Genomic DNA, 27,983 nt, shown 5'->3' on the forward strand with positions numbered 1-27,983 from the left:
AGAAGGGTTTTAGGAGTGGGTTTTGTGGTCTTTGGAATCCCTATAAAAATGTGATGGGGAAAAGGGTTTGGGGACATTGACCAAATGGCACTGGGCAGTTAACAAAGGAAATTCCTTGTGGGGGGAGCTCTGGGCAGCCTGAGGTGGTTTCACTCCCCCATTCTTAGCTTCATTTCTCCTATTCATCTTTGCATTCTCCTTTTCTCCCTCAACAATCACTCTATCCACCCTGGCCACTTCAGCCCATTCAATCCCATTCACAAACTTGTCTCAGCTCCAGTTTTGTCTTCTCATCTTTTACTGTTTCCTCTTTGACTTGGTTTCCCACCAACATCTTTCTTACATTTCTGATTTTTAATCACCAGCATTTTCTTTTGCTTTTTTATTTTTTTTTAACTTTATTTTCACCTTGAATTTTATTTCTTTCACTCCATTTGAATAGAGAGGGAAGCCTCTCCCACCCTTGGAAGATGCTCTATGGTGGATGCCAAGGAATGACACCCACAGAGGGTAATGGGCAGGATAAATTGTGATCTGAATCAGTAGAGGGAACAACAGATCATAGATCCATTCGAGTACACAAATACTTAGCAATACAACCGACTGGTAAAAGCTAGTGTTTATGGAGCATTTTAAGCACTTTACTTATCTCCTAGGATCCTTAACCACCTCCTGAAGTAGGTGCTATTATCCTCCTTTTACAAGTGAGGAAACTGAGGCAAGTATTGTCTAGGGACACGCAGCTAGTGTCTAGGAGGCAAGATTCAAACAGATCTTCTTGACTCCAAATCTAGAGCTGAGAAGGGGGCTTCTCTCCTTTTAATTGGAACTTTCTGTATGGTGGCTGCAGTCATCTGGCCCATTCATTTTCTCAGGGCCTGATCAAGTATATAAGAAGCTAAAGAGACTTTGGCTGTCTGGAGAAGAATTTTGGGCTTTGTTTTCCAACTCCTGACCCCATGAGAATGTGGATCTCGCCTGCAAGAACCTGCTGCTTTAGGTTGGGGTGCGGGGGATGAGAGGTGGCTGAGGGCTCCTCATGGGAGAGATGGTCTTCTCTCTGCATTTTATCATTTTGGTTTGGTGCTAGTCTCCCAAATAAACACTGACATTTGGGGGCAAAGAGAGGGAGTGACTTTGTCTTACATGCTTCCCACAATGACCTAGACCCAGAAAAAGAGAAGAGAAGATGAAAAATCCAAATATCCTAATATGAAGTTTTTTTGTTCTTCACTCCTATTTCTTTGTGACCTAGTTTGGGGTTTTCTTGGCAAAATATTGGAGTGGTTTGCCATTTCTTTCTCCAGGCCATTTTATAGCTGAGGAAACTGAGGCAAACGGTAAAGTGACTTGCCCAGGGTCACCCAGCTAGGAAGTGTCTGAGGCCAGATCTGAACCCGAGAAGATGTATCTTCCAGACTCCAGGCCCAGTGCTCTATCCTTTGTTTCTGTGGCTGGTAATAAATGTCCATTCTAATGAATACCAATAACTATGAGAAATAAGTCCTGTTTTCAGTGTGTTCTGACTAGACGGACTATCTGGTCTAACATTCAGTCAACACATACTTATTTGAGGGCCTGCTATGTACAAGGTCCCATTCTAGGTCCTGTGATAGTCACTTAAGATCTTTAAAAATGAAACATTTCTTAGGAGCTCCTGATAGGAAAACTCCTTTGACGGAGGCAGCCAGGCAACTTCTGTGCAGTCCTGGGGGAGAGAAGGGGCTGACCCAGGGCCGGCAGAGGCAGGCCTTGAACTCGGGCCTCATTCTTTGGGCCTGGCATGACTCTCCCACCGAGGCCCGCTCTAATTAAGCAGCTGGCCTGGACTGTTTCAGCCTGAGGCTCGGCAGCTTTATTTTCTCAGACGGGCGGTCCAATTGGGTATGGAATGCCCGGCTTGCCTCACCTCCCTAACATCGCTTCACAGGGAAGATTTCTTCTTAACTTACTAAAATGAACCCATCTGCAAGTGGAATCCTTTCAGGATAACCATTTGCCACGTCTAGTACGCTCCTAAAGAGCGGACCGCAACTATTACAACAGGAAGACTCGGCAACAGGAAGGCACAGGGATTTTTTTTTTTTTGCTCAGAATCCATTCTAATATTTCAAATATGAAAGAATATTTCCATTACAATTCCAATTGCGCTTTAATCCCATTAGAATGATACACGCTGGTTCAGCCCAGGAGCAGCAGAATTCCTCAGGTCTCCTTTTTCCTGGTCTCTTCTTTTCCATATTAAGTGTTTGAATAACTTAGATTTCTTTATTGACCACGCAGTGATCTCACCTCCCACGGAAGGAGCAAGGGGGAGAAAATAAATGTTATGAAATTTAAATTCTTCCTTCAAAGAAGGGAGTCAACAGAGCAGAAGCTGCTGTGTGAGGACTCTTCACACTTATGTCACTTGTTTGTAATAGGAGAGCATATCGTCCAGACTTTGGTAAGGAGGGCTTGGGGCTTGTCTTGGTGGATTGGGGAAAGTATTCGGGGTGGATTCACTGCTCTGGCTAGAGTCAAGCCCTGAGGTGTCATGTGAAGGTCCAGCGTGGTTCCAAGTCTGGCCACTGAAATGACCAGTTCTCTTCTGACCCAAAAAGTAATCCGACGGTGGGGCAAACTCGGGATCTCTTTCAGCCCTGAGTTCTGACTGCTTCTTTGTCCAGTGTCCGAAAGAAAATTCTAGAGGAAAAAAGAAAAAAAACCTTTTAGAGTATTTTACTCCCCAAATATCACGTATTATTCTTTATCTAAAAAGGGAATTCATTTATGTTTGGTAAGCAACTTTGGACGCTAGAAATTTATGTAATTTTAAAAATCAGATTATGTATTTTACAAAGTGCTTTTGTAAACTTCAGACCTCCACAGTAATCGAAGGCATTCATTAAAACATCATAAGGACCAGAGTGCCTCTTTTTCCTAGTTATGGCTTGGAAGAAATTGTAACTAAGCGAGGAACAGAGACATTCACAAAAAATAAAATAGATAATTTTGAATAAATGAAATTGAAAAAAAACTTGCACTAAAAAAATCAATGCGAGTAAGATAAGAAAGGAAATAGTTGGAAAAAAAAATAAACCTTTGCCTTAAATATCTGTAGGGGTCAAGATGTAAAGGAAACTGGCACAAGACCAAGAGCCTAGTGGATGAGGGATCAAAGGAAAGGGATGATTCTCTGAAGAAATTCAAACTATTAAAGATATGAAAGACTATTCCAAACTATTAATGATGAAAGAAATGCAAACTAAGCAACACTGGCCCGCCACCAGAGAATCTGGGTTCAAATCCCACTTGTGATACATCCCTCGCTGTGGCCTGCAGGCCACTGAACCAGCCTCCCCAGGCCTTTGCTTCCTCACCTACAGAATGAGGGCATCGGCCTAGAGACTTCCGGGGCCCCTTTAAGCTCTGGGTCTATGATCTTATCCACCAATCAGAACCTATCATTAAACCCCCACTATATGCCAGGCCCAGACAACTGGGAGGTTCTAGCTCCCAGCCGGAAAGAGGACAGGACAGGAGAACTGGCATCCCTGGATGGCCTGCAACAAGGCGGGCGACGTACGACCGTCCCGGGGAGCCATTTCAGATCACGCTAAGAAAGTGAGTCGAGTCGCCTTCGGTCCGATCTCCAGGCTGGGCGCCCCCCGGAGGGGCTCAGAAGCATTAAAAAAGTCTCACAGACACCGAAAAGAGAGGGCAGCATTTCTGTAGCAGCGGCAGACGGCCACCAAGAGGGGAATGGCAGCTAGACAAGGGGGGTCTGTGAGCGCCCCAGAATCGTGTTCTCTGAGAAGCGGGGCAGGAAGAAGGAAGCCGAAGCAGAAAGAACGCCCGACAGCAACGACGTACACGGAATGAAGCAAACAGAAGAACAGACGCGGCTCCTTTCACGACCAAACTCGGCCCTAGGAAAGAAAGAGGAAAATCTGCGTCCGCCGACAAACACGGAGGATGGGCTGGTGCGGTGGGGCTGGGGAGGGGCACAGCCGGGCCCTGGCCGCAGGGAGGCTGCCGTCCGGCGGCCCTTGTCCTGCCCCTCTGGGCAGGGATGGGAGCCTCGGGGGTGTGACGTGGGATACTGGCAGCCTCGGCCGATGGGCCGATGGGTGAGTTCTGAAGAATTGGGCTTTTTCTTCTCTTTCTTCTTTAGTACAAGGAACAGTTTGCTGGGGAAGGGAGGACGGTGGGACGTGTTTGAAAATGGAAGTGACACAAAAGAGAGCAGGAAGATAAGTTGGGGCAGCGAGGCGGCATGCACAGTGGAGAGAATGTCAGGCCTGGAGTCCTGGGTTCAAATCTGGCCTCAGACACTTCGTAGCTCTGTGAGTCTGGGCAAGTCACTTAAATCGGTCAGCCTCGGTGTCCTCATCCGTAAAATGAGCTGAGAAGGAAATGGCAAACCACTCCAGGATTTTTGCCAGAAAAGCCCAAATGGGGTCATGAAACTTTGCATGTGACTGAATTGACTAAACCAAAACAAAAACGATTTGATGAACAAATGTAAATGGCAGCATAATGATCTGCGCGGTCCTACATCAGTGCTCCATCACGGTGCAGAGACAACCACGACGAAAGAGCAGGACGAGCAAGTCCGACATCTGACAGAGCCTCCAGCCACAGAAATGTCCAGGTTGGGCCAGGCCAGACACCGGAAGGGATCCTGAGCGGACGAGCCACAAGAACTCGGCAAACATCGACTAAGGCCGGAGTTTCGAGAGACCTCCGGAGGGAGAGGAGGCGGAGGCACTGCTCCTGGCCAGAGCGTCCTCGCAGGCTCTGCAGGCTTCTCCTCCGAGGCTCGCCTTTATTTCTAACTGTTTCCTCCGCCACGGTGGGGGAGGATCTCAGGAGCAGAAAGCGGCTGAGCTCCCGGGTCTGCCGAGAGGCACCCCAGGAGGGAGCTCCCACAAAGACAGGAAAGGAAGCCAAAGTTCATGGGAGTAAACTCAGACCCTAAACCCGTCACTTCTGACTCCAAAAGCGTTAGAAGGTGAAATCGGGCTGTGGCCGCGGGAGGGCAGCAGGAATGAGAACACTTAGAAATGATCCCTAAAATGACTTTGTGGACTGGGATCACTTGTGGCTCTTCTTTTCTTCTTTTTGGACAAAGGTCTCCCAACTCTTTGGGCCCAAAGTGGGCCAAGCAAGGCTAGGAGACGCCACGCTGGAGGTTTAGCAGAGCTCAGAGAGTGCCAAGAGAAGCCACAGGAGCCTCTCGAGAGGCCAAGCAGGCCGAGCATGGGGGAAGACCAGGCCGGGCCGAGATGCCCCAAAGAGAGCCCTCTTGTAGGCACAAAAACCCTCTGAAGGACTTGCTCATCTGATCGGCCTCCTTACCTTTCCCTCGGTCCCACTCGCGGACATAAGGGACGCCTGGCTTGGTGTCTTTTCTCTCCTGGATGATGACTTCTACTTTGCTCCTTTGGGTAATGGGGGTCCGTTCTGGTTCTGGTTCAGGTGGGAAAGGCCCAATAACCTCTTTTTCTGTTTGGGGTGGGAAGTAAAAATACAATATTATGACAAGAGTTAAATAACACCAGCTTAAACATATCCCTTTAGAAAAAAGTTCACAAAATAATACACACTAAACTATGTGATGTGGGAAGGGTGGCGAGGGGTTGGGACACTAAGAGACAGGACCTATTATGTAGATATAAAGAAAAAGCCAGTTAAATATGTAGGAGATCTGTATTCATTTCTGTAATATCTTCTTTTTCTTTATATATGGAAATGCTTGCTTTATCTGGATTTGTAAATGTGTGGTATAATAATAAAGAAATGTTTAAAAAATGTTTACTAAAACACACTAACACAGATTAAAAATCAAACCAGAAGTCCCTCAAATTATTCATTTTTACTAGCAGCTTATGGTTCTATCCCTTTCTTAGTTAAAGACACAAGAGGTTGGGGCATTAAAGGGACAGGACCTTAGAACAGGCCTCTGTGGTTTGCTCTACTTTATTATACTTTGGAAAAAATGACTAAAAATTCCTAAACTTTCCCCAAAACTTTGGCCCAGCTAGATGGAATTTATTCAGCTTATACAAGAGTAAAATATGTACATGAGCATAAACATGTACATGCAAACACACCATCTAATTAACAATGAAGTGACAGTAAAAACGTTTGTCACAAATGACTTCCATTTGACACTGGTTTAATCAAAATATAGGCTACAACGACAAATTTATAGGATATACAACTCATGGGTTTTTATAGTTGACCATAAAGGAATGTTGCTAAAACTTCTGTGTTTTTAAGATAAGTTTCCCAGGAATGACTAAATGCTCTTGTTTTAAACAAGCCTTCAAGTTTGCTTATTCTGCATTATTTACTAAAAAAATGAGAGGAGAAAACTAAAGCAATCAGTTTCACTTGCCTACCTTTTCAATAAAACACTGAAACTTTTCCCTTTCAAGTTCAGAAATACATATAGCATGTGGGGTAGCTTGGTGGCACAACGGATAGATGCTAGGCCTGCAGGTGGGAGGACCTGGGTTCAAATCTGGCCTTAGATAAATCCTAGCTATGTGATGCTGGGCAAGTCATGTAACCATCTTGCCCTTGAACTTCTGTTCTAAAGTTATTACTAGGGCGGAAAGTAAGGTTACAAAAAAAAAAAAAGAAAGAATGTAGCACGACGTACCTCCATTCTCTTCTTCAGCCCCATCGTCATTTAGCTTCTTCATCTTTCTTTGCCTCAGTTTTGCAAGTCTGGCATCCAGCAAAGCTTTTCTCTTTTCTTTGATGTTCTCTCGTCTGGTTCTTTGGTCTGTAGTCTAAACAAACGTATTTTTTGGTTAAAAATGAAGCTTATATTTAAATGACTAGAGGAAATACTGTTTGCACCTTCTGAATATTTCTTTATTCTTTTTTTTTTTAAAGCCCTTATCTTCTGTTTCAGAATTGATAAAAGTATCAGTTCCAAGGCAGAAGAGCAGTAAGGGCCAGGCAACTGGGGTTAAGTGACTTGCCCAGGTCCCATAGATAGGAAGTGCCTAAGGTCAGATTCAAACCCAGGACCCCTTTCTCCAGGCATGACTCTATGCACAGAGCCATCTAGCTGCCCCATTTTGATTATATTTAAAAAAGAACTAAAACAACATAAACTCATCATATTCATCCACAAAGTTATAGAACAGAAAATTTCAGTCAGAGGGAGCATAGAGGCCATCTAGGAGCACCCGCTGGGAAAAGAAGGCCCTCGTCTACAAGAGCCGCTCTGCCTTGGAAGAGAGACGGAGCTGGGGGAGGGCCCGGCCCTGGGCACGCCACACTGACCGCCTTCTCTCTCGGCCTCGGCCTGGCCCTCCGCAGCCTCTCTTTCAATGCTGAATTGCTCAAGCAGACTGAAAGCGAGGCGGCTTTCGGGACGTCTAAACATCAGAGCAGCCGCGGCCGGGCAGCCGCTCTCGGCCCTGCCTCTGAGCTCACTGAGCTGTCTCTTCCCAAAGAGCAGCAGGACAAGGAAAAGCTGGCCGCAGAAAGCGGAGCGTCTGCTTGGAACCTCCTACCTGTTCTCGCAGCATTTCTAACGTTTCCATTTGCTTGTTTCTCATGGTTTTATCCCGGGCAAAGGCAAAATAGCCAACGCCAAGCTGTCGGGCCTCTGAAATCAATAAAAGCTGAATGAGAGATTGTGCTTCCTCGGTTTCTAGGAAGGCTCAAGTTACATCAACTCAGTATCCCAATAAAGTCAGAAAGGAAAAGACCCGAGCCCAAATAAAGACAAAAAACTGATAAACACTATTTTACATCCATCCATCCAACATCCATATTGCTTGGCAAAAAACAAGTAGGTGAAACAGAGATTGTTAATCCATAATTATTAATCAATAACTACAGAACTTTCCCATTTCTCTTTGGTTATGAGTCAACAGGCTTCCTTGAAGTTGATGAGCGGTTTTCATTACAGCGGCCGATCACCACTCATTTCTCCCCCCACATCTCTAACTTTAATTCAAGATGATAAAGCAGGATAAAAACCAGCACACCATTTTCTCGAATGTCCTCGTAATGGACGGGCCCCACTGGTCTGCTCAGGGCCTCTCTTTCCTCCTCTTCCCACTGCTGTCGCTGGAGCTCTCTTTTCATGTCCTCAGACAACAGAGTTTTGTCAGTAACGTACCTAGTCAAACAAACAAGAAAACCAGCAGCATGACCTTCCAATACGAGTTGTGCGTCACTGAAAGATCGGCGGTTCTATCCCCTAATTCAGAGTGGATAAATTGTGAGAGCCACAGAAGAGAGGGCTCATGGGGACACCATTTCATTTGAAAAGGTGACAGCAGGGCACAGACTGTGTGAGATTACAGCTTTGCCAACTTAAAGAGGCAGCACAAACTGGGTCTTTCACATCTGAGGATCATCGATCTGGAGCTGGGAGGGACCCGAGTCACAGAGTCTGACCCCCTCAATGCACCAATGAGGAGCCTCTGAAGACTTGGGGGGATACGGAGCCTGCCTAACTCTAGAGTGGAGTGTGCCCTATGGGTCTCTTAGGCTCTCTGGCCACTGAGATATCAGAAACACTCCCTTATAACAGAGCTCCCTTTATACAGCACCAGTATAGAGTTCTTACAAAGACACGTACAGCTTTCCCCGAAGATTTTTATCCATTTCCAAAAGGCCTGGCAAGTCTTTCTTCATGCAGCGTCTAGAACGGCCTAAAGAATCCACATAATCAACCCTGAAATGAGAAAAAAGAAATGTCAGGAAAGATCTGTAATTTCAGATGAATGCTTTCCTAAAGCAGGAAGTTAGTGCTCAGTAAAGAATAAAGTAATCCGTTGTCTAAAGACCATTCTGACTTACTGATTGTAAGCCTTTAAAGAAAATATTTTTAAAAATTTAAGTTTGACACACAATAGATTCATTACCTTCTACTCTCACATTAAGAACTTTTAGAGAACTGGGTCTTTCTTGCCTCTGATTTCTAACAAATACTGTTATAGTTCAAGACTGCTAATGCATAGTCCAGAGGTGGATGGAAATTTCCTAAATTATATCATATTCCCTCTTTAAGTTTATTCTACACCCAGCTTCTTCCAATCTTCATCCCTGTTCTATCCTACAGTGCATAGAGTGCAGGAACTGGAGTTAGGAGATGGAGATCATCTCACCTCTCAGGGCCTGTTTCGCCATCTATAAATTGGGGGTGATACTTGCACAATTAAACATACAGGGCTGCTGTAAGGGGAGTGTTTCACAGAGTATAAATAGCTATCCAAATGTGAGCTATAATTATGATTGTTGCTTTCCCCTTAGATTTTTCCATTTTTATGAGGTCAGGGTATTGTATTATTTTTACATTGGGGCATTGCAGAGGCATCCTCAGTACTATAAAAACTGCCTGGACAACAAGTTCTTGTATTCCATTCTCGGCCTCCTTTTTTCTTACTTTTGCCCAATTCATAAAGTTTATAAAATTATGAAGGAAGGAAAAAAACAAGGCAAAAGAGAATAGAAAAATATTTATTTGTACAACTTGACCAATGTACAATTGATAACTAGGATTTCTTCCTTCCTTCTTTCCTCCTTTCCCTTCCCCTTTCTTCCTTCCTTCTTTCTTTCTTTCTTTTTTAAATCCTTACTTTCTGTTTTAGTACCAATTCTAAGACAGAAGAGCAGAAAGGGTTAAGTAATTAAGGTTAAGTGACTTACATAGGATCACACAGCTAGGAAGTGTCTGAGGCCAGATTTGAATTCACGACCTCTTGAGTCTAGGCCTGGCATTGCGCTGCTACCTGACTGCCCCAATACTTAGAATTTCAAAGCTGGTCTTAAGGCATCACCAAATCAAACTCCCTTGTTTAAAAGATGAAGAAAATGAGGCTCAGTAAGAAAACTTGCTCAAAGTCACACAGTGAATTAGTGGCAGAACTGGTGCCAGGTCCTCTGACTCCTAGTCTAGCCCTTTTCCACACTGCCAAACTGACCTTCCCTGAAGACATTAAACTGTGTGATTGATTGACAGAACTGAAAAGATAATTTTAAAAGATTATAAATTCCTTAAGAACAAAGAATCTAAGGAAGTATAACCAGGGCCAGCTGGGATCTGGGAGGGGATCTAGTCTAACTTCCTCATTTTACAGATAAGGAAACCAGAGCACAAGGAGTTTAGGTGACTTGCCAAAGGTCACCCAGATAGTAATCAGAGGTAGGATTTGAACTCAAGTTCTCTGACTCCAGAATTGGTGTTCTTTTCATTGCACCAAGCCATTTCCCTAACCTTGTGTGATATTTGTGCTTTATATCTTGACAGAGACAAAGGGTGGTTGTTAGGAAAGGTGGTGAGCCAGGGAGACCTGGGTCCAGGCCCCACCTCTGACACATACTGGGTAAGTCCCTTAAACTTCTCAAGGCTTTAGGCTACTCTCTACAACTAGAAGTTTCAGAAAAGGTAGAAATTTATTCCAATGAAATCCCAGGCCAGGCCCTAGCCCTCTATATCCCAGAGTGGCTAGTACAATGCTAGGGACATAAGACAGAGCTCCAGAATATAAATACTGGCAGGGGCTCGAAGATCCCTTAATGACCACTCCAACTTCCTTAATTTCCAAAGAAGAAAACTGACAACCAACAGTTAAATGACTTGTCCAAGATCTCAAAGCTGATGGTGACAGTCACTAGGATCCAGGGCTTTGGATAGCAAATCATGTGGTTCTTCTATTATGCCAGGGCAAGACCTCAGTAAATCCTTGTGTATTTACTGACTGATTAAAAAGTCAGGCCCATATGCATACTTAAGATGCAGTTTGGAATTCTTTAAATGCTCTTTCTCCCAAATATGTAGAAAGCAAATACACAGATTGAGATCTCAATATTCAAATCATGAATTAAAAACTGAATGTCTGGGAATTCATCACTGCAGTCCTAAGCTGATTACTACAAGAAATAAAATGTCTAACTGTCTAAGTAGTTTCTTTTTTAATGAATAAATTGAAAGGGATAAAAAAAAAGATCTTGCCAGATGGCCTTCATCATTATTTACAGTATCATTGCTGAAAGATTATCCACCACCTGGATCTTAACTACAGAGTACTTTTTATGAGCAATTAGAATTCTAGAGCTTAATTTAAAAACAAAAAGGCGATAAGAGATGCTGGTAAAGCAGCTCCTTTTACCATGTGGTGGCATGCAACACCTTCAACTGTCTCCCAAACTCTTCAGATCCCTAAAAAATTGCTTGTGATAATATGGTGTTAATAAAAGAACAATGGCATTAAACCTTTCAAAAGATATGAGGTTTCTGTGATGAATTTCATTCCTAAGGAACGTGGGGAAAACCAAGTTTCCAGGATTATAGAAGTCTGATATATACAGAGTTAAAACCTACCAGTCAATCAGCAAATATTGATTGCCCTAGGTTACTGATGGGACCAGGAAGATAGGAAATGGTACTTGTTCTTAAGAAGCTATAATCTAAATGAGGAAATGAGGCATATGCATGTGAAAAGACAATCAATCAGGGATGGCTCAGTAGTAAGAGAGCCAGGTTTGGAGAAGGGAGGTCCTGGGTTCAAATCTGGCCTCAGATACTTCCTAGCTGTGTGACCCTGGGCAAGTCACTTAACCCTGTTTGCCTAGACCTTGTCATTCTGTCTTAGAGTTGTCACTAGGGCAGAAAGTAAGCATTTCATTAAAAAAAAGAAAAAGACAACCAATCATCCTAGGACCAAATGAGTGTTAATATAGTTAAATGCTCAATTATCAGAGGAGAGAGGAGGGAGGAGAGAAGAGGGAGGAAAGAGGGAGAAAGAGGGATGCAGAAACAGACAGAGAGTAAGAGACTAGGTCTAGCTAGAATGTAGACGGAAGGCTTCAAGGCAGAAGGCAAATAAAGAATAAGATTAAGTAAGGGGAGAAGAATAGGGCCAACATCTTAGGTTGTGGTTTTCCCACTATAATTCTCATCAGACAAAGTACATCTCCTTCCAAGAGCTCTTTAGGCAAAGAATTTCATTTAGAATCTTGACTGACAAAGTACTTGGAAACCAATATCACCACTAAGATAAAACAAAAAAAGTGAGGAAGGGAGAGTATGGCAGTAATAAAAACCATGAGAAGAAAGGAAAAAAGTGAGTGTGCTATAATGAAGCGTGAATATATAAATGCTACAAACCATTCTTCACTGGGGTCTTGGGGAGGAGGGATATCTACTTCAGATAGACCTTCATCTCCATCTGCCTCCTTTGCTGTTGTCTTTTTAGATTCTTTGTTCAGGCTTAAGGCCTGTACTTCTTTCCGTTTGTCTATGATCTTTTGGGTGAAATCCACAAGGTACATCTCCTCTGTTTCTTCATCTGAGAGAAAAATCAATTTTTTGATATTTTACATCAAAGAACACACTTAGTTAGAAATCAATACAAAAGAGTCACATTCTTCTCTATGATGGCTGACATTCCCCTTGACAGGTTTATTGGACAATGCCTGAACTCTCCTTGTGCACTTTTACAAAGACACACACAGACTGCTGGATATCAATTCCATATCTATTTAAAATGCCCTGAAGAAAAAAGCCTTTCAAGATTCTACAGCTGTCCACTGTCTTATCAATAAAAACTGACTTTTGGAGGAATCTATGCCCAGTGACAATGTCATTGGCCAGAGAACACAATGGTTAAGTTTCGGAGAAACACTGGGCCAATGACAGAGGACAGGAACAGAATGAGTCCTCTCTGTCTACTATTACAGAGAAACCAATGCAAGAGGGCACCAGTTTGGGGGAAGACCAAGAGCATCTATATAAGACATTCTCAATGTGAGTGGGAAGAATTATATCACTGTGTGTGGAGTGAACTTTACTTGGCCTATTTTATAAACAAATTTATGAAACTATTTTATGTAAATTTGTTAAACTAAATTTAAGGTTAAAAAAGAGTCATAGGAATCCTATCTAATCATTCAATAAAGATTTATTCAAAGACTACTATGAATGAGGCAAAGAGGAGAAATATGAGTCAATAGGAGCACTGTCTTGAAAGCTCTTCAAAATGTGACACAACACCTAGCATGGAATGGAAGTTCCTATCCAAGCCAAGAATATTTCCTTCTTTGTATTTGTATCCCCAGTTCCCATCACAGTGCCTAGCATAGGTTTCTGTTGACTGATTAACTCTATGTATGGAATCAAAAGATTAATAAATATTGATTATTTGATTCAATTCTTTTTCTATTGTGTATGTACAGAAGAAGCCAACTGGATTTTGAATAATTGGCATCTTTCTTCCCCATTATTACTGTTGTTGAAAAACAAGACACCTATTTCAATAGAGTTCTATGTGAAAAGACAGAATTAGAAACCCATCATCTCTCAATATACTCACCTAAGAAGTCTCCTTTAGTCATTTGCTCATACAATTTGGCTTTCTCTTCTAATTTTTCCCTAAAGAAAAGTGTTCAAAATAAATAAATAAATAGAGTAAGGCTACTTAAGAGTTACCAAACACCCCAAACTACAACTGGCATTAAGTGGCGAAGAGGTGAGAGGTCTTCAAATATTCTATCAGCAACTTTCAGAATAGGGGCCCACACACTCACAAGAAAATGCTATAGAATTTAAATAGAATTTAAAATTTCGTAGAATTTTAAAACAGTGGAATTCATAGTCTAGCCTCAACTGCCAGGAATCCATAGCCAGGTCACCTGTGGGTTAGTGGCTCCTCACACTGGTGTTTATATTATTACAATGCACATTCTTTTGGTAGGAGCAATCTATGACCCAGACCAATTACAACAAGAGCTGACACATATAGATCACTTACAGTGTAAAGCACTTTATAGATATGTATCAGCTGAGCCTCACAACCCTTCTGTGAGGGCAAGTACAACTACTGGTATTTTCCTTATTTTACAAATGAGTAAAAAGGAGTCCAGAGACTTGTTCAGAGTCACAAAGCCAGAAAGAATTGGGAGGCCCTAGTGATTCTTAGCCCAGCCTTTTCTAGACGATGGAACACCACCTCTACTCATCATCCAGCACTCAAATAAGATCAGACAACTCACTGGCATTCCATTAAAGGAATGGTATTCTGTCCATTAGTTCTGGTGAGGTTTCTTTTCTTGCAGGAGTAAGTAGGACCAGGTGGGACAGATGATCCCAGAGACTTCTGCCACAACTAAACTGGACTAGGGAGCTAAAACACTGAACCATCATTCCTTTAGGATGACAAGTAAGTGCCATACTGACTTCAACAGATAGAAAACTCAAGGAGCAAGCAATATTGATCTCCTTTTTCTTGGGGGCTTCTATTCAATTAGGCAAACATCCATCTTGTTAGCATGTTAGGTTCTTTGTCTACAGGCTAAAGTTAAGACTTAAAGGAAATGAAAATCTGTGTTTTCTGGGGTTTGACATTACCTTGACTTATCTAATGTCTTTTGCTCTTCAGATTTCTGTTCAGCATCTTTTTCAGCCCGTTCTGAAACACCAGCATTCTGTTTGTTCCAGATACTTGGTTTCTGGGGAATTAAAAAAAAACAAAACACAAAAAAACCCAACACATGATTGTCCGTAAGCTTATTAGCTTATTATTAGTTACTTATTAGCCAGAGAAGGCTAATAATTAGTCAATGGAATATAAAACACATTTATGGTGCCACATAGTGGGAACTCAGAGACACTGATATCTTAAAAATTTCTACATATAGTTGTTGAGTTCTGCTTGATAAATTACTTGTGGGTCAATGATGAGAAACTAGGGGAGAACTAAGATGAGAAAAATGGTTCTGGGATTACAGGAGGGTCAAACTGCCAGACTGATAGACAAACATACAAAAGTCCTCTCAATGGGCAGTGCCGAAGTTTAATGATTTGGGTTACATACTTTATAGGGAAAATTACGTAGGCTAAGGGATTAGGTAAACCTTTTTTCAGGGACAATGGTTAGTAAGGATTTACAAGATAGAAATGATAGATTTAGATTGCTTCAATGGTTCTGAACAGAATTTTCTATAGGATAATAAATTACAGGTAATATGTCAATTCAACGTGACCCAATTTTGTATACAATATATGTTCTTCTCGCAGAACTCTTACATCAGTAATTTTCTTGGAAGAACATACAATATTTGTTTTTCTCATGCTAGGGAGCAGGCTACATGTCTGGCAATTTCTAAGCTATGGTTTCCCAAAGACCTTTCAAACTAGGATGCATTGGGCATTCCACAGCCTTGCTGGAATGGAAACACCTAATCTTCTTATGCTGTTCCTACACATAGTATCACTAGCAGCATTAATCTATTCCCACCTAATTACCACCTCAATCAGTGCTCTAATTTCAGAAAACTACATATCTGAAGAACAATGTTTATTGTACATACTTAACAAAATAAATGTTGTTAAACCACTAAAATCTGAAAGCCACTACCAACTCTTTTAGGGCCCCAACCACGACATTTCTGTTATTTTTCTGTTCCTACTTGGAATCTCCCCTGGATTTTTTTACTCTGGGATTATGTAAGATCTATTATTGATAACAAAACATTGTTTGCTACCCTCTGGGTTCAGGAGAAAGTATCTATTGCTGTGAAAAAGTTTTATTACTACAAATAAATAAATATTGGATTTCTACCTTGTTGGCTGATTTTGGTTTCCCTGGAACTCCAGCATCTTTGAGAAGTTTTTCTTGTTTAAATTCTTCTTGTTTTCGGAAAAGTTCAGCCTTGAGGTCAACTAACTAGAACAAAAATAAAAAATCATTACCTCTTAACTTTAAATAAGCCTAATGGGCAAAAATGAGTATGTGGTTATATGGATAGCTTATTGAGTTAGTCTTTTAGTTAATCCTATTAAATCTATATGTATAAATACACACAGTATATATCTTGGACAAATTGAATAAGAGAAGATTAGGTGGGCTAGGTTTCATTTAGGAAACTGGGTAGCACTTTGAAAGATCTCAAGAAGCTCTCTAACACAAAAATGCAACTTAATAATAATGTTCTCAAATCACAAACTAATATTAACACCAAATGCACCAAAACTAAAGAATAAAAAATGAAAATCAAAGCAACTCTGATGTTTCACCTCATATTCAGCAAATTGAATAAAGATGACAAAAGATGGAAGCTGACATTGATGGGGTTGTAGAAACACAAACCTTTGAAGCTATGAAATGACCCAACTATACTGGAAAGCAATTTGGAATTTTGCTAAAGAAGTGATGAAAAGGTCCATAGTTTTTGATACAGAGATCTCACTAGTTATACATTCCGAGGTCAAAGACACAAAGAAAGACCATATACACAACAACATATTTAGAGCAGAACTTTTTGTAGTAGCAAGAAAGCAGAAACAAAGGAGATATCTATAAATTAGGGAGTGGTTTAACATAATTTGGGACATGTATACAATGAAATATCAAGTACTACTATACTGAGATTCATAACATTATCGAAGAATTTAAAATAGGCAAATTTAATAAGTATACTTTGACTAACAAAGCAAAGGAGATTTCTGATATGATTACTTACTAGAGACAGTATGGCAGTGTAAAGAGAGTTGGATATTAAATCAAAGACCCAAGCTTCAATCTTTTGCCCAAACCAAGGGCTATAGTATCTGACATTGTTTAGCCACTCTCTCTCTGGACATTCTCTCTTCTTTGGATTTTCAGGAGTGACTTCTCTTTGTTCTCCTACTAGTCTGACTGCTTCATTTTAGTCTCTTTCATTGGTTCACCATCCATGTCATGCCTACTGTGGGTATCTCAATGCTTTGTCTTAGGTCTTCTTCTTTTTTCTTTATATATTAAATCATCAGCTCCCAACAGTTCAATTATTATCTTCATGGAGATGATTCCTAAATCTATTTAAATCTATTTATTTAATCTTACTTAGTCTCTCTCTCTCCCAAACACCAGTCCAACTCCCTATGGAACTGAATGTTCTTAAACTCATATGATAAAAATAGAACTCATCCTTCCCCTCAAACCCTACCTTCTTCCCAACTTTGTTTTCCTGCTGAAGCCATGATCATTTTACTGGCACTGTAAACCCCGACCCTAATGTTACCCTCAACTCCTATTTCTCACTCACTCAAAATACTCAGTTGATTGTCAAATCTCATCATTTCTTTTTCTACAATATTGTTCTTAGACATTTCTCAGTACTCACACAGTCACCATCTTGTTTCAGGCTCTTATCACCTCTTGCTTAGATTGCTGTAATAATCCTTATTTGTCTTTTGCATGGAGTCTCTTCCCACAGTATAATCCATTTTCCACTTAGCTACTAAAGTGATTTTCCTAAAGTGTCAATAAGATCATGATACCTCCTTATTCAATAAATTCCAGTGGCTTCTATTACCTTCAAGATAAAATACAAAGTCCTCTGGCATTTAAAATTCTTCATAACTTGGCTACTTTGCTAATCTTCTTACATTCTATTCCTCTCACACTCAATGAGGCACCATGCTTGTCTACTTAGTGTTCCTCACACTCTACCTCTTCTGTTTGACTTTGTACTTTTCCCATGTTTATATTCCCTATGTTTCGAATGCTCTCCTTTCTAATCTTACTCTCTTAGAATCTCTGGCTCCTTTTAAGACACAGTTCAACTGTCATATTCTTTGGTAGGTTTTTCCTGGTCCCTCCAGCTGCTAGTGACATCTCTTCCAAATACTCTGTTTATCTTTTATGCTTTGATTTTCTTATATTATCTGCTCCATTAAAATGTAATGTCTTTAAAATCCATCATGACCTAATAAGCCATGAAAAAAAAATGTAAGGTCCTTAAACGTAGGAGCTGTTCTTGCTTTCTCTTTGTATGCTAGCCCTTAGAAAAAAATGTGCCACAGAATAAAAATTTAATAAATGCTAAGTGATTGACTGAAATGTGGAATTTATAAGATGGCACCCCTAGAGGCCTTCAAGTAGAGACTGGTTGGTAATTTCTTTGGGATGGATAGAGGGGATTCAGGCACAGAATGGATGTGGTGGCTGCTGGTTTTTTTTTTTTTTTACATCTCAGAGATTCCGTAGTCATCTGAACCATAGAAAGGGACCTCTGTGTCTGAATCACAGATGAAAAAATTAACAAGACAAAAATGGCTCAGAGTAAACTTTTGACTAGTCTAAAGTAAGAGAAAATAAAAATAAAAATAAAAATGAAATGGGGCATGAGTTATAATCCTGGCTCTTCTACATACTTGCTGAGCATGGGCAAATTATTTTACTTCTTTGGTCTCAATGTCTTTACCTGTAGAATAAAAGAGGTCAACTAGATAATTTCCTGTGGTCCCTTCTAGCTTCAAATAAGCAAAAACAGGAAAATATTATGTTTAGAACTTAGCTATAAATTGGCACACTATTAGCATGTATCTCAGGATCCCATGTTATCCCATTCAAGTATCTTTTTGCTCCTGCTTTTTTCTTTGTTGATTGAAAAGTCATCTCCTATCAGCTGTGTTAAAGTTTGCCAATCTGGGCTGAAGAAGGCCTATTCTGTATCAGCCCAGAGCGAAGCTAGGAATCCCAGTCTGGGCTTGGGGTGAGGACACAGTTCTCAGGGGAGAGCCTCCCCAGGATCTTTTTGCCCAAAACTAAGGGTAGAGTTCCAGTACAGGGCAATCAAGGGCATACCTGATTGAATTAAGAACACCTTGAGACCAAAAAAAAAAAAAAAAAAAAATATGTGAGCCTAAGCCTAGGGCTAGAATCTGATCAGCACCTGACCTGATCAAGTTCAGACTGAGATCAAAAGCTTACACCCAAGCCTGAGGAAATTCTTTAATATATCAGCATCTCAAGGGTCAGTTGAATCAGCAGGGGGAGGTGACTCAGAGCTCTCAGCTCTCAGACCATCAGGTAAACAAGTAACAATCCAGAAATAAGCTGAAAATAACATCAAGGAAGGACTGAAGGTTAAGAGGGTACCCCAACTCCCCAGGAAACAGATCCTGCCTATAATTAGATAGGATAAATGAGCAAACAATCAAAAAAGCACCTAACTCTAAAGACTTTTTATGGAGACAAAGAGCAAAGTGCAGAAAGAAAGGAACAGTGAAAGCCAGTGGTTCCCAAACTTTTTTGGTCTACCGCCCCCTTTCCAGAAAAAATATTACTTAGTGCCCTCTGGAAATTATGAAACTATTTATTGAACTCAGAATAGAATGTAATACAAAAAAAGTGTGGCCATCACCGCCTCCTGGATTGCTGTAGCACCCACCAGGGGGCGGTAGCGCCTACTTTGGGAATCACTGGTGAAAGCAAAGGAAACACCCCCAAAGTCCAAAAGAAAAATATGAATTGGACAAAGATTCTGGAAGAGTTCAAAAAAAGACTTCAAAAACCAATTATTAGATAAAAAAGGAAGGGGAAAAGTGGGAAAGAGAAATGAAAGTGATGCAAGAAGAAATGGACCAAATGAAAAAGGAGAACCAAAAACTGTCAGGAAAACCAGGCCTTAAAAATCAGAAATGACCATCTAGAAACCAATAATTTCATGAGAAATCAAGAAACAATAAAGTAGAATCAAAGGAATTAAAAAAAAGAGGAAAATATGAAATATCTTATTGATAAAGCAAATGACCTAGAAAACAGATCTAGGAGAGACAACCTAAGAATGATTGGATTACTTGAAAGCCATGATGAAGAAAAAACCTTGGATATCATATTACAAGAAATTATTAAAGAAAACTTCCTGGAGATCTTTGAACAAGAAAATAAAATTGAAATTGAAAGAATTCACAGATCACCTCCAGAAAGAAATCCTTAATTGACAACTTCCAGGAATATAATAACCAAATTCAAGAGCTACCAAGCCAAGAAAAAAATACTTCAAGCAGTCCAAAAGAAACCATTCAAATACCAGGAAGCTATAATCAGGATCACTCAGAACCTAGCAACTTCTACATCAATGGTTCCCAAACGTTTTTGGCCTACCACCCCCTTTCCAGAAAAAATACTACTTAGTGCCCCTGGAAATTAACTTTTTAAAAATTTTAATAGCAATTAATAGGAAAGATAAATGCACCTGTGGCCATCACTACTCCCCCCTGGATCTCTGCAGCACCCAGCAGGGGGCAGTGGCACCCACTTTGGGAATCACTGTTCTTCATTAAAGGATTGGAAGGGATGGAATATGATATTCAGGAAGGTGAAAGAATTGGGTTTGCAACCCAGAGTCACCTATCCAGCAAAACTGAGTATACTCTTTCAGAGGAAAAAAATGGTCATTCAATAAGATAGAAGTTTTCCAAGTATTCCTGAAGAATAAGCCAGACCTACACAAAAAATTTGAAGGCCAAATATAAGACACAAGAGAAGCCCAGAAAGGTAAAGAGAAATTTTAAGGGACTCATTAAGGTAGTAATGTTTATATGTCTACATGGAAGGAGGATTTCTATAATTCTCGAGAAGTACTCTCAGTAGTAGAGAAGGTAGAGGGAATTTACTCAGAAAGAGGGTGGAAAAGTAAGCTGATTATGATAATATGATGTATATTATGATATATGATGATATGATGTATATGTAAATGTGATGATATGGAATGATATGTATATGTGTATATGATGTGTATGCATATGAATGACATGTAAAAAATCAATCAAGGGCTGAAAGAGAGAGTTGCACTGAGAGGAAAGGGAAGAGAGACATAGAATAGGGTAAATTATATAAAATAAAAAGACTAGAAAAACCAGTATAGAGAGGGGAGGATAAGGGTGGTGACAGGCAATGTTTAAACTTTACTCTCTTTGTAACTGGCTTAGAGAGGGAAAAATAAGTATACTCAGTGGGGCATAGAATTCTACCTTATCCTATAGAGAAGTAGAAGGAAAACAAGGCAAGGGAAGGAGGGGGCGGTAATAGAAGGGAGGGGGAACTGGAGGAGGTGACAAAAAGCAAAACACTAGTTTAAAGGAATAGAGTGAAAGGGAATATATAATTATAATTAATAAGGGTCCATGAAAAGGCAAATTTAAAGTTAACTGGAAATTAAATAATCTAATTATCCAAAATAGGTAGATCAAAGAAGAAAACAGAAACAATTACAGACTTCATTAAAAAGAATGACAGTGAGAAGACATCATATCAAAACCTATGGGATACAGCCAAAGCAGTACTCAGGGGAAAATTTATATCACTGAGTGCCTATTCCAAGAAAATAGAAAGGGCAAAGATCAATGAATTGGGCTTGCAATTAAAAAAATTAGAAAAAGAACAAATTAAAAACCCTCAGATAAAAACTAAATTGGAAATCCTAAAAATTAAAGGAGAAATTGATCAAATTGAAAATAAAAGAAGTATTGAACTAATAAATAAGACTGGAAACTGGTACTCTGAAAAAAAAAACAAATAAAGTAGATAAAGTACTAGTCAATCTAATAAAAATAAATAAAGAAGAAAATTAAATTAACAGTATCAAAGATGAAAGGGGGAATCTTATTCTAATGAAGAGGAAATTAAGGCAATTATTAAGAACTACTTTGCTCAACTGTATGGCAATAAATATGACAACTTAGGTGAAATGGGTGAATATTTACAAAAATATGAATTGCCCAGATTAACAAAAGAGATAAAAGAACTCTTAAACAATCTCATCTCTGAAAGAGAAATTGAATAAGCCATTAAGGAACTTACTAAGAAAAAATCTGTGCCAGATGGATTCACAAGTGAATTCTAAAAAACATTTAAAGAACAACTAATCCCAATAATATACACTTATTTGAAAAAATAAGCAAAGAAGGAGTTTTACCAAATTCCTTTTATGACAAATATGGTACTGATTCCAAAGCTAGGCAGACCACAAATCGAGAAAGAAAACTACAGACCAATCTCCTTAATGAATACAGATGCAAAAATCTTAGCAAAAAGACTACAAAAAAGACTACAGCAAGTGATCTTGAGGATTATTCACTATGATCAGCTGAGATTTACACCAGGAGTGCAAGGTGTTTGTAATAACATTATGTTATTCTTTTTTGCCGGAGTAATATGTTACAATATGGGAAATAATTCCGAACCCGGGCAGAATTAGGATATAAACCTCCGGGTGACCAAAAAATCAGAATAGGTGTTGGTATAAAATAGGGTCACCCCCTCCAGCAGGGTCAAAGAAAGTGGTATTTAGGTTTCGATCTGTTAGAAGTATGGTAATACCAGCAGCTAATACGGGTATTATGTCATAATGTGCAAAAACATTATATAAACTACAAGTTTAATATTAGGAAAACCATCCACATAATTAATCATATCAATAATCAAGCCAACAGAAATCACATAATTATCACAATAGATGGAGAAAAAGCCTTTGACAAAATACAACACTCATTCCTACTGAAAACACTAGAAAGTATAGGAATAGAAGGGTCATTCCTCAAAATAATAAACAGTATATATTTAAAACCATCAGCAATTATTATCTGCGATGGGGACAAGTTAGAAGCCTTCCCAATAAGATCAGGAGTGAAGCAAGGATGCCCATTATCACCTCTTTTTATCCAATATTGTACTAGAAACATTAGCAGTAGCAATTAGAGAAGAAAAAAACTGAAGGGACTAAAAGTAGGCAGTGAGGAGACTAAACTATTACTCTTTGCAGATGATATGATGGTATACTTAAAGAACCCCAGAAAATCTACTAAAAGGCTAGTGGAAATAATTAACAACTTTAGTAAAGTTGCAGTGTACAAAATAAACCCACATAAGTCATCAGCATTTCTATATATTTCCAACAAAATTCAGCAGCAGGAGTTAGAAAGAGAAACTCCATTTAAAATAACTCTAGACAATATAAAATATTTAGGAATCTATCTGCCAAAACAAACACAGGGATTATATGAATACAACTACAAAACACTTTTCACAGAATTACAACTAGCTCTATCTAAACAATTTTGGAAAAACATTAAGTGCTCCTGGGTAGGTCAAGCTAATATAATAAAAATGACAATCTTACCCAACTTAATCTACTTATTCAGTACCATGCCTATCAAACTACCAAAAAACTTTTTTACTGAATTAGAAAAAACTATAACAAAGTTCATTTGGAAGAACAAAAGACCAAAAATATCAAGGGAAATAATGAAAAAAATATGAAGGAAGGTGGCCTAGCAGTACCAGATCTTAAACTGTACTATAAAGCAGTGGTCATTAAAACAATATGGTACTGGCAAAGAGACAGAAGGGAGGATCAGTAGAATAGACTAGGGATAAATGACCTCAGTAAGCTAGTGTTCGATAAACCCAAAGATCCTAGCTTTTGGGACAAGAACTCACTATTTGACAAAAACTGCTGGGAAAATTGGAAAACAGTATGGAGAAAATTAGATTTAAATCAACATCTTATACCCTATACCAGGGGTCAGAAACATATGGCTCTTGAGCCATATTTGGCTCTTTTGAGGGCCAGATATGGCTCTTTCTGCAGGAGCCATAAAGTCAATTTTTTTTCAGGCACTGTTATAGGAGTGCACACTGTGAGCACTGTACGGCTCTCATGTATTCATGTCCCTAGAGAAATGCAAATTAAAATAACTCTGAGGGGGGCAGCTGGGTAGCTCAGTGGAGTGAGAGTCAGGCCTAGAGACAGGAGGTCCTAGGTTCAAACCCGGCCTCAGCCACTTCCCAGCTGTGTGACCCTGGGCAAGTCACTTGACCCCCATTGCCCACCCTTACCAATCTTCCACCTATGAGACAATACACCAAAGTACAAGGGTTTAAAAAAAAAATAACTCTGAGGAACTATGCACAAAGGGCTTTAAATGAATGCCTGCCCTTTACTCCAGCCATACCACTGCTGGGTTTGTACCACAAAGAGATACATTTTAAAACATGTGGAGTTTATGGCTCTCGTGGCCAAAAAGGTTGCTGACCCCTGCCTTATACCAAGATAAATTCAAAATGGGTAAATGACTTAGATATAAAGAGTGAAATCATAAATAAATTAGGTAAACATAGATTAGTATACCTGTCAGATCTGTGGGAAAGAACGGAATTTAAGATCAAGTAAGAGATAGAGAACACTGCAAAATGTAAGATGACATGACTTTGATTATATCAAATTAAAGTTTTTGTACAATCAAAACCAATGCAACCAAAATTAGAAGGAAAGCAACAAACTGGGAGAACATTTTTATAACAAAACTCTCTGACAAAGGTTAAATTTCCCAAATATATAAGGAACTAAGTCAAATCTACAAAAAATCAAATCATTCTTCAATTGACAAATGGTCAAGGGGCATGAATAGGCAGTTTTCACAGGATGAAATCAAAACTATCAATAAGCGCATGAAAAAGTGTTCTAGATCCCTCTTGATTAGAGAAATGCAAATTAAAACAACTCTGAGGTACCACCTCACACCTAGGAAACTGGCCAATATGACAGTAAAGCAAAGTCATAAATGCTGGAGGGGATGTGGCAAAATTGGGACACTAATACACTGCTGGTGCAGTTGTGAATTGGTCCAACCATTCTGGAGGGCAATTTGGAACTATGCACAAAGGGCTTTAAATGAATGCCTGCCCTTTACTCCAGCCATACCACTGCTGGGTTTGTACCACAAAGAGATAATAAGGAAAAAGACTTGTACAAAAATATTCATTGTTGCACTCTTTGTGGTGACAATAAAATTGGAAAATGAGGTGATACCCTTTGATTGGGGAATGGCTGAACAAATTGTGGTATATGTTGGTGATGGAATATTATTGTGCTGAAAGGAATAAAGAAATGGAGGCATTCCATGGGAACTGGAATGACCTCCGGGAATTGGTGCAGAGTTAAAGGAGCAGAACCAGGAGAACATTGTATACAGAGACTGATACATTATGGTACAACTGAATGTAATGGATTTTTCTACTAGCAGCAATGCAATGATCCAGGACAATCCAGAGGAATTTAGGAGAAAGAAAGCTATCCATATGGACCGCAATGAAGAGTGAAAGCTATCCAGAGAAAGAACTGTGGAACCAGAAATGCATTAGAAAAATATATGATTGATGCAAAAGGTATGTGATTAGAGTTTTGATGTTAAAGAATCGCTCTACTGTAAATACAAATAACATGGAAATAGATTTTGAACAATGATACATGTATAACCCAGTGGAACTGCTTGTCAGCTTTGGGATGGGGGAGGAGAAAGCAGAGGGGATGGATCATGAATTATGTAACCATGGAAAAATATTTAAATAAAAATAAAATAAGATAAAAAAGAACTGGATTTTAAATTAGTCTATAGGTTCAATGAGTCATATACATGCTAGCCCCCCCATCCCAAAAAACAGTGGGATATGTTGGGCATGGAGATAGAGCTTCCAGGAATAAGTGACGACCCTGCTGTAGCATATTTAAATTGTTCATTTACATTGTACATTAAATTGTACATTTACATACATTGTTCAGTTTTAGGTTCAGGGCTTAGGAAGATATTTGAAAAACTAGAGAATATATAGAAAACAACTAAATTGATGAAAAGCATTGAATTCATGCTATGGAAAGATCAGTTGAAGGCACTCTTGTGTAGAGGAGAAGGCTTGGGGGTTGGGGGGGGGGTAAACATGATAGCTATCTTTAAGTGTATAAAGGGCTACCACATGAAAAAGGGATTTGATTTCCCTCCCCCCCCCCCCTTTGGACCCAGAGGAAAGATCGAGGGATAATGGGTCAACCAGTTGGTGAGGTAGGATATGAACTTAGCAGCCAATACTCTTTCCACTGTTGCCTTTCATTTCACTGGCTGCCCTTAGGGAAAATTCAAAGAAATTTACGTTGAGTAATTTCTTTTTACCAGATCAATGACCACATCACTTCAGCTACTCTAATTATCTTTAATTACGCCAGTCAGCTGCTCAACTAGCATTTGTTAAGAGCCTTCTATATGTCAGGCACTGTATTAGTGATAAAAAATAAAGTGGAAAACAGCCCTTGCCCTCAAAAGAGCTCGCTGTCCAGTGGGGGAGGCAACACACAAACAGCTATGTCTAAACAAGATGATCTAGACAGGATAAACTGAAGGTCATCTCATAGGGAAGGCACTAAGATTAAGGGGACTGAGAAAGGCTTCTTACAGAAGGTAGAACTTCAGCAGAGTCTTGAAGGCAGTGATTTTTTATTTTATTTTATTTTTTTAGTTAGACCCGTAGCTTTAGTCATTCTGGCAGATGAATAGAGGGTGGACCGCAATGAAGAGTGACTAGCGGCAGGGAGGCTAGCTATAAAGGGCTGTTTATAGTTCGGAGGAGAGGAAACGAAGGCGTGCACTGAGGAGGTAACTGGGTCAGTGAAGAGGAGAGCTATGGGGGAGACGCTGAAAAGTTAGAAATAGCAAAACTAGAGAATGGATTGGCTATATGGTTCGGTGTGAGTGAGGAGTCTAAGATGACACCTAGACTGAGAGGCCTAGATGAAAGGGAAGGAGGTGCTCCGAGGGGAGCACCGAGGGGTTATGGGGAGCCCAAGGTTCTGGGGAGGACAGAGGGGAGGACAGACGGGAAAGGGGGGGTCTAAGAGGAGGCCGGAATCTGGGGGTGCCATGAGGAGACAGAGGTCCCGGGGTGGGAGGGAGACAAGGGGAAGGGGATCACGGAAAGCCTGGGATCTGTAGGGCCATGCAGAACCTGAGGTCCGGGAGGGTGCCCTTAGGGAGCCTAGGATCTAGAGGAGCCCCGAGGGGCCCGGTCCGGGGCTGTCCGAGCTCAGCGCACTCACCGAGGAGGCCGTGACGTCTAGTGGCTTCTTCCTGCGATCCATGGTCACCGCCGTCCCGGGAAGCCCCGGCTGTACAGGACTCCCTCCAAACCAGATACTTTCTCTTTCCCCAGGCAGTCAGACTCAGCCGGAAATGATCTTTCCGGTAGTGCCGTAAAGCGAGGCGAAGGTGACTTTCCCGACAGTGACACAAAATGAGGTGGTAGCTGGGTGGCGCCATCTTGGGAAGGGAAGTGTGGCATTAAGGAGGAGTGGGAGGGAGTGATGGAGCCCTGAGACTGCTTTTGCCATCCTAGACCGGTTCTGCTAGTGTGATCTCTGTTTTCCCCGAGGGCTTCACTCTTTAGCCTTAATCCACTCCAGCTCTGTTTTGGGATCTGGGGTGTGCTAGAAAATATTTAACCACCAGCCTTGGGGTAAAATGTATTGAGGGCACACTTTAAAAAATGATGATAAAGTCAGCTAGATGGGTCTGTGAATTGTGAGCCAGGCCAGGAGACGGGAGGTACTGGATTAAAATTTGGCCTTAGACACTTCCTAGCTGTGTGACCCTGGGTAAGTCACTTAATACCCATTGTCTCTAGCCCTTACCACTCTTCTGCCTTGGAATCAATCAATATAGTGTCGATTCTAAGATGGAAGGTAAATTTTAAAATTAAGGAAAGTCCCTTCTAGATTTAAATCTATAATCCACGATGCTTGTGAATATAAGAGCTACCATTAGACTCCATTTACCACAATCAATTCATAGTAATGACTCCAAGACAGAAGGTAAAGGTTTTAAAGGGGGGTGGGGGGAATGATAACAATGAAGAACAACTAACATTAATAAAGCCCCCACTATGGGCCAGGAGCTTTACAATATTATGTCATTGGATCCTTACAACAACCCGGGGAGGCAGGTGTCATTATTAGCCCTATTTTATGGATGGGGAAACTGAGGCACAAAGGATAACCTTCAACTCAGAGCTGGTAGGGAACCCAGAGCCATTTAGTCCAACTCCCCTTATTTTATAGATGGGTAAACTGAGGGACTCAGGGGTGAAGAAACTTGCCGGTTAATTAAATAATTAGTTAAAGAAAGAGCTGAGATTTAAACCCAAGTCCTTCTTCCCACTGTATCCTGTTGCCTCAGCTGAGGTCAGAGAACCTATGATTAGTGTTACATTTGGTAACAATGCTCGGCTGCCTGATCCCTGGGTTCTCGCGGTAGCATCTCCGTTGCTCGGGTCCCCCGGAAGCATCGCCTTGGTCAGTTTCCTCAACTTCCTTCCCGCCCCATCCCATCAAAGCTCAAGAACTAAACTCTTAAATTATTTTACATCTTG

At 40.4% G+C, this 27,983-nt stretch overlaps 1 protein-coding gene across 1 annotated transcript; it reads right to left on the reverse strand.

The window, feature by feature from the left end:
- Positions 1-1,446: 1,446 nt before the first annotated feature.
- CCDC174 (coiled-coil domain containing 174) lies at positions 1,447-26,740 on the reverse strand. Its single transcript, XM_044656869.1, has 11 exons — positions 26,656-26,740; positions 15,582-15,686; positions 14,369-14,469; positions 13,335-13,393; positions 12,131-12,311; positions 8,588-8,695; positions 8,001-8,134; positions 7,521-7,615; positions 6,653-6,785; positions 5,344-5,490; positions 1,447-2,685 (listed from the first exon to the last, which is right to left on the reverse strand). The coding sequence occupies exons 1-11, from the start codon at positions 26,695-26,697 to the stop codon at positions 2,402-2,404; spliced, it is 1,389 nt and encodes a 462-aa protein (XP_044512804.1). The 5' UTR covers positions 26,698-26,740; the 3' UTR covers positions 1,447-2,401.
- Between the last annotated feature and the right edge of the window lie 1,243 nt (positions 26,741-27,983).

The sequence above is a fragment of the Gracilinanus agilis genome, chromosome 1 (assembly GCF_016433145.1).
Source record: "Gracilinanus agilis isolate LMUSP501 chromosome 1, AgileGrace, whole genome shotgun sequence".
Lineage (NCBI taxonomy): Eukaryota > Metazoa > Chordata > Mammalia > Didelphimorphia > Didelphidae > Gracilinanus > Gracilinanus agilis.

Excerpts from the sequence above, each read along its gene's own strand:
- CCDC174 (XM_044656869.1), bottom strand. The coding sequence starts at position 26,697 with ATGGATCGCAGGAAGAAGCCACTAGACGTCACGGCCTCCTCG. Across the intron at positions 15,687-26,655 it reads TAGACGTCACGGCCTCCTCG|TTAGTTGACCTCAAGGCTGA; the intron begins GTGAGTGCGCTG and ends TTTTTGTTCTAG. Across the intron at positions 6,786-7,520 it reads TAGAAATGCTGCGAGAACAG|ACTACAGACCAAAGAACCAG; the intron begins GTAGGAGGTTCC and ends ACGTTTGTTTAG.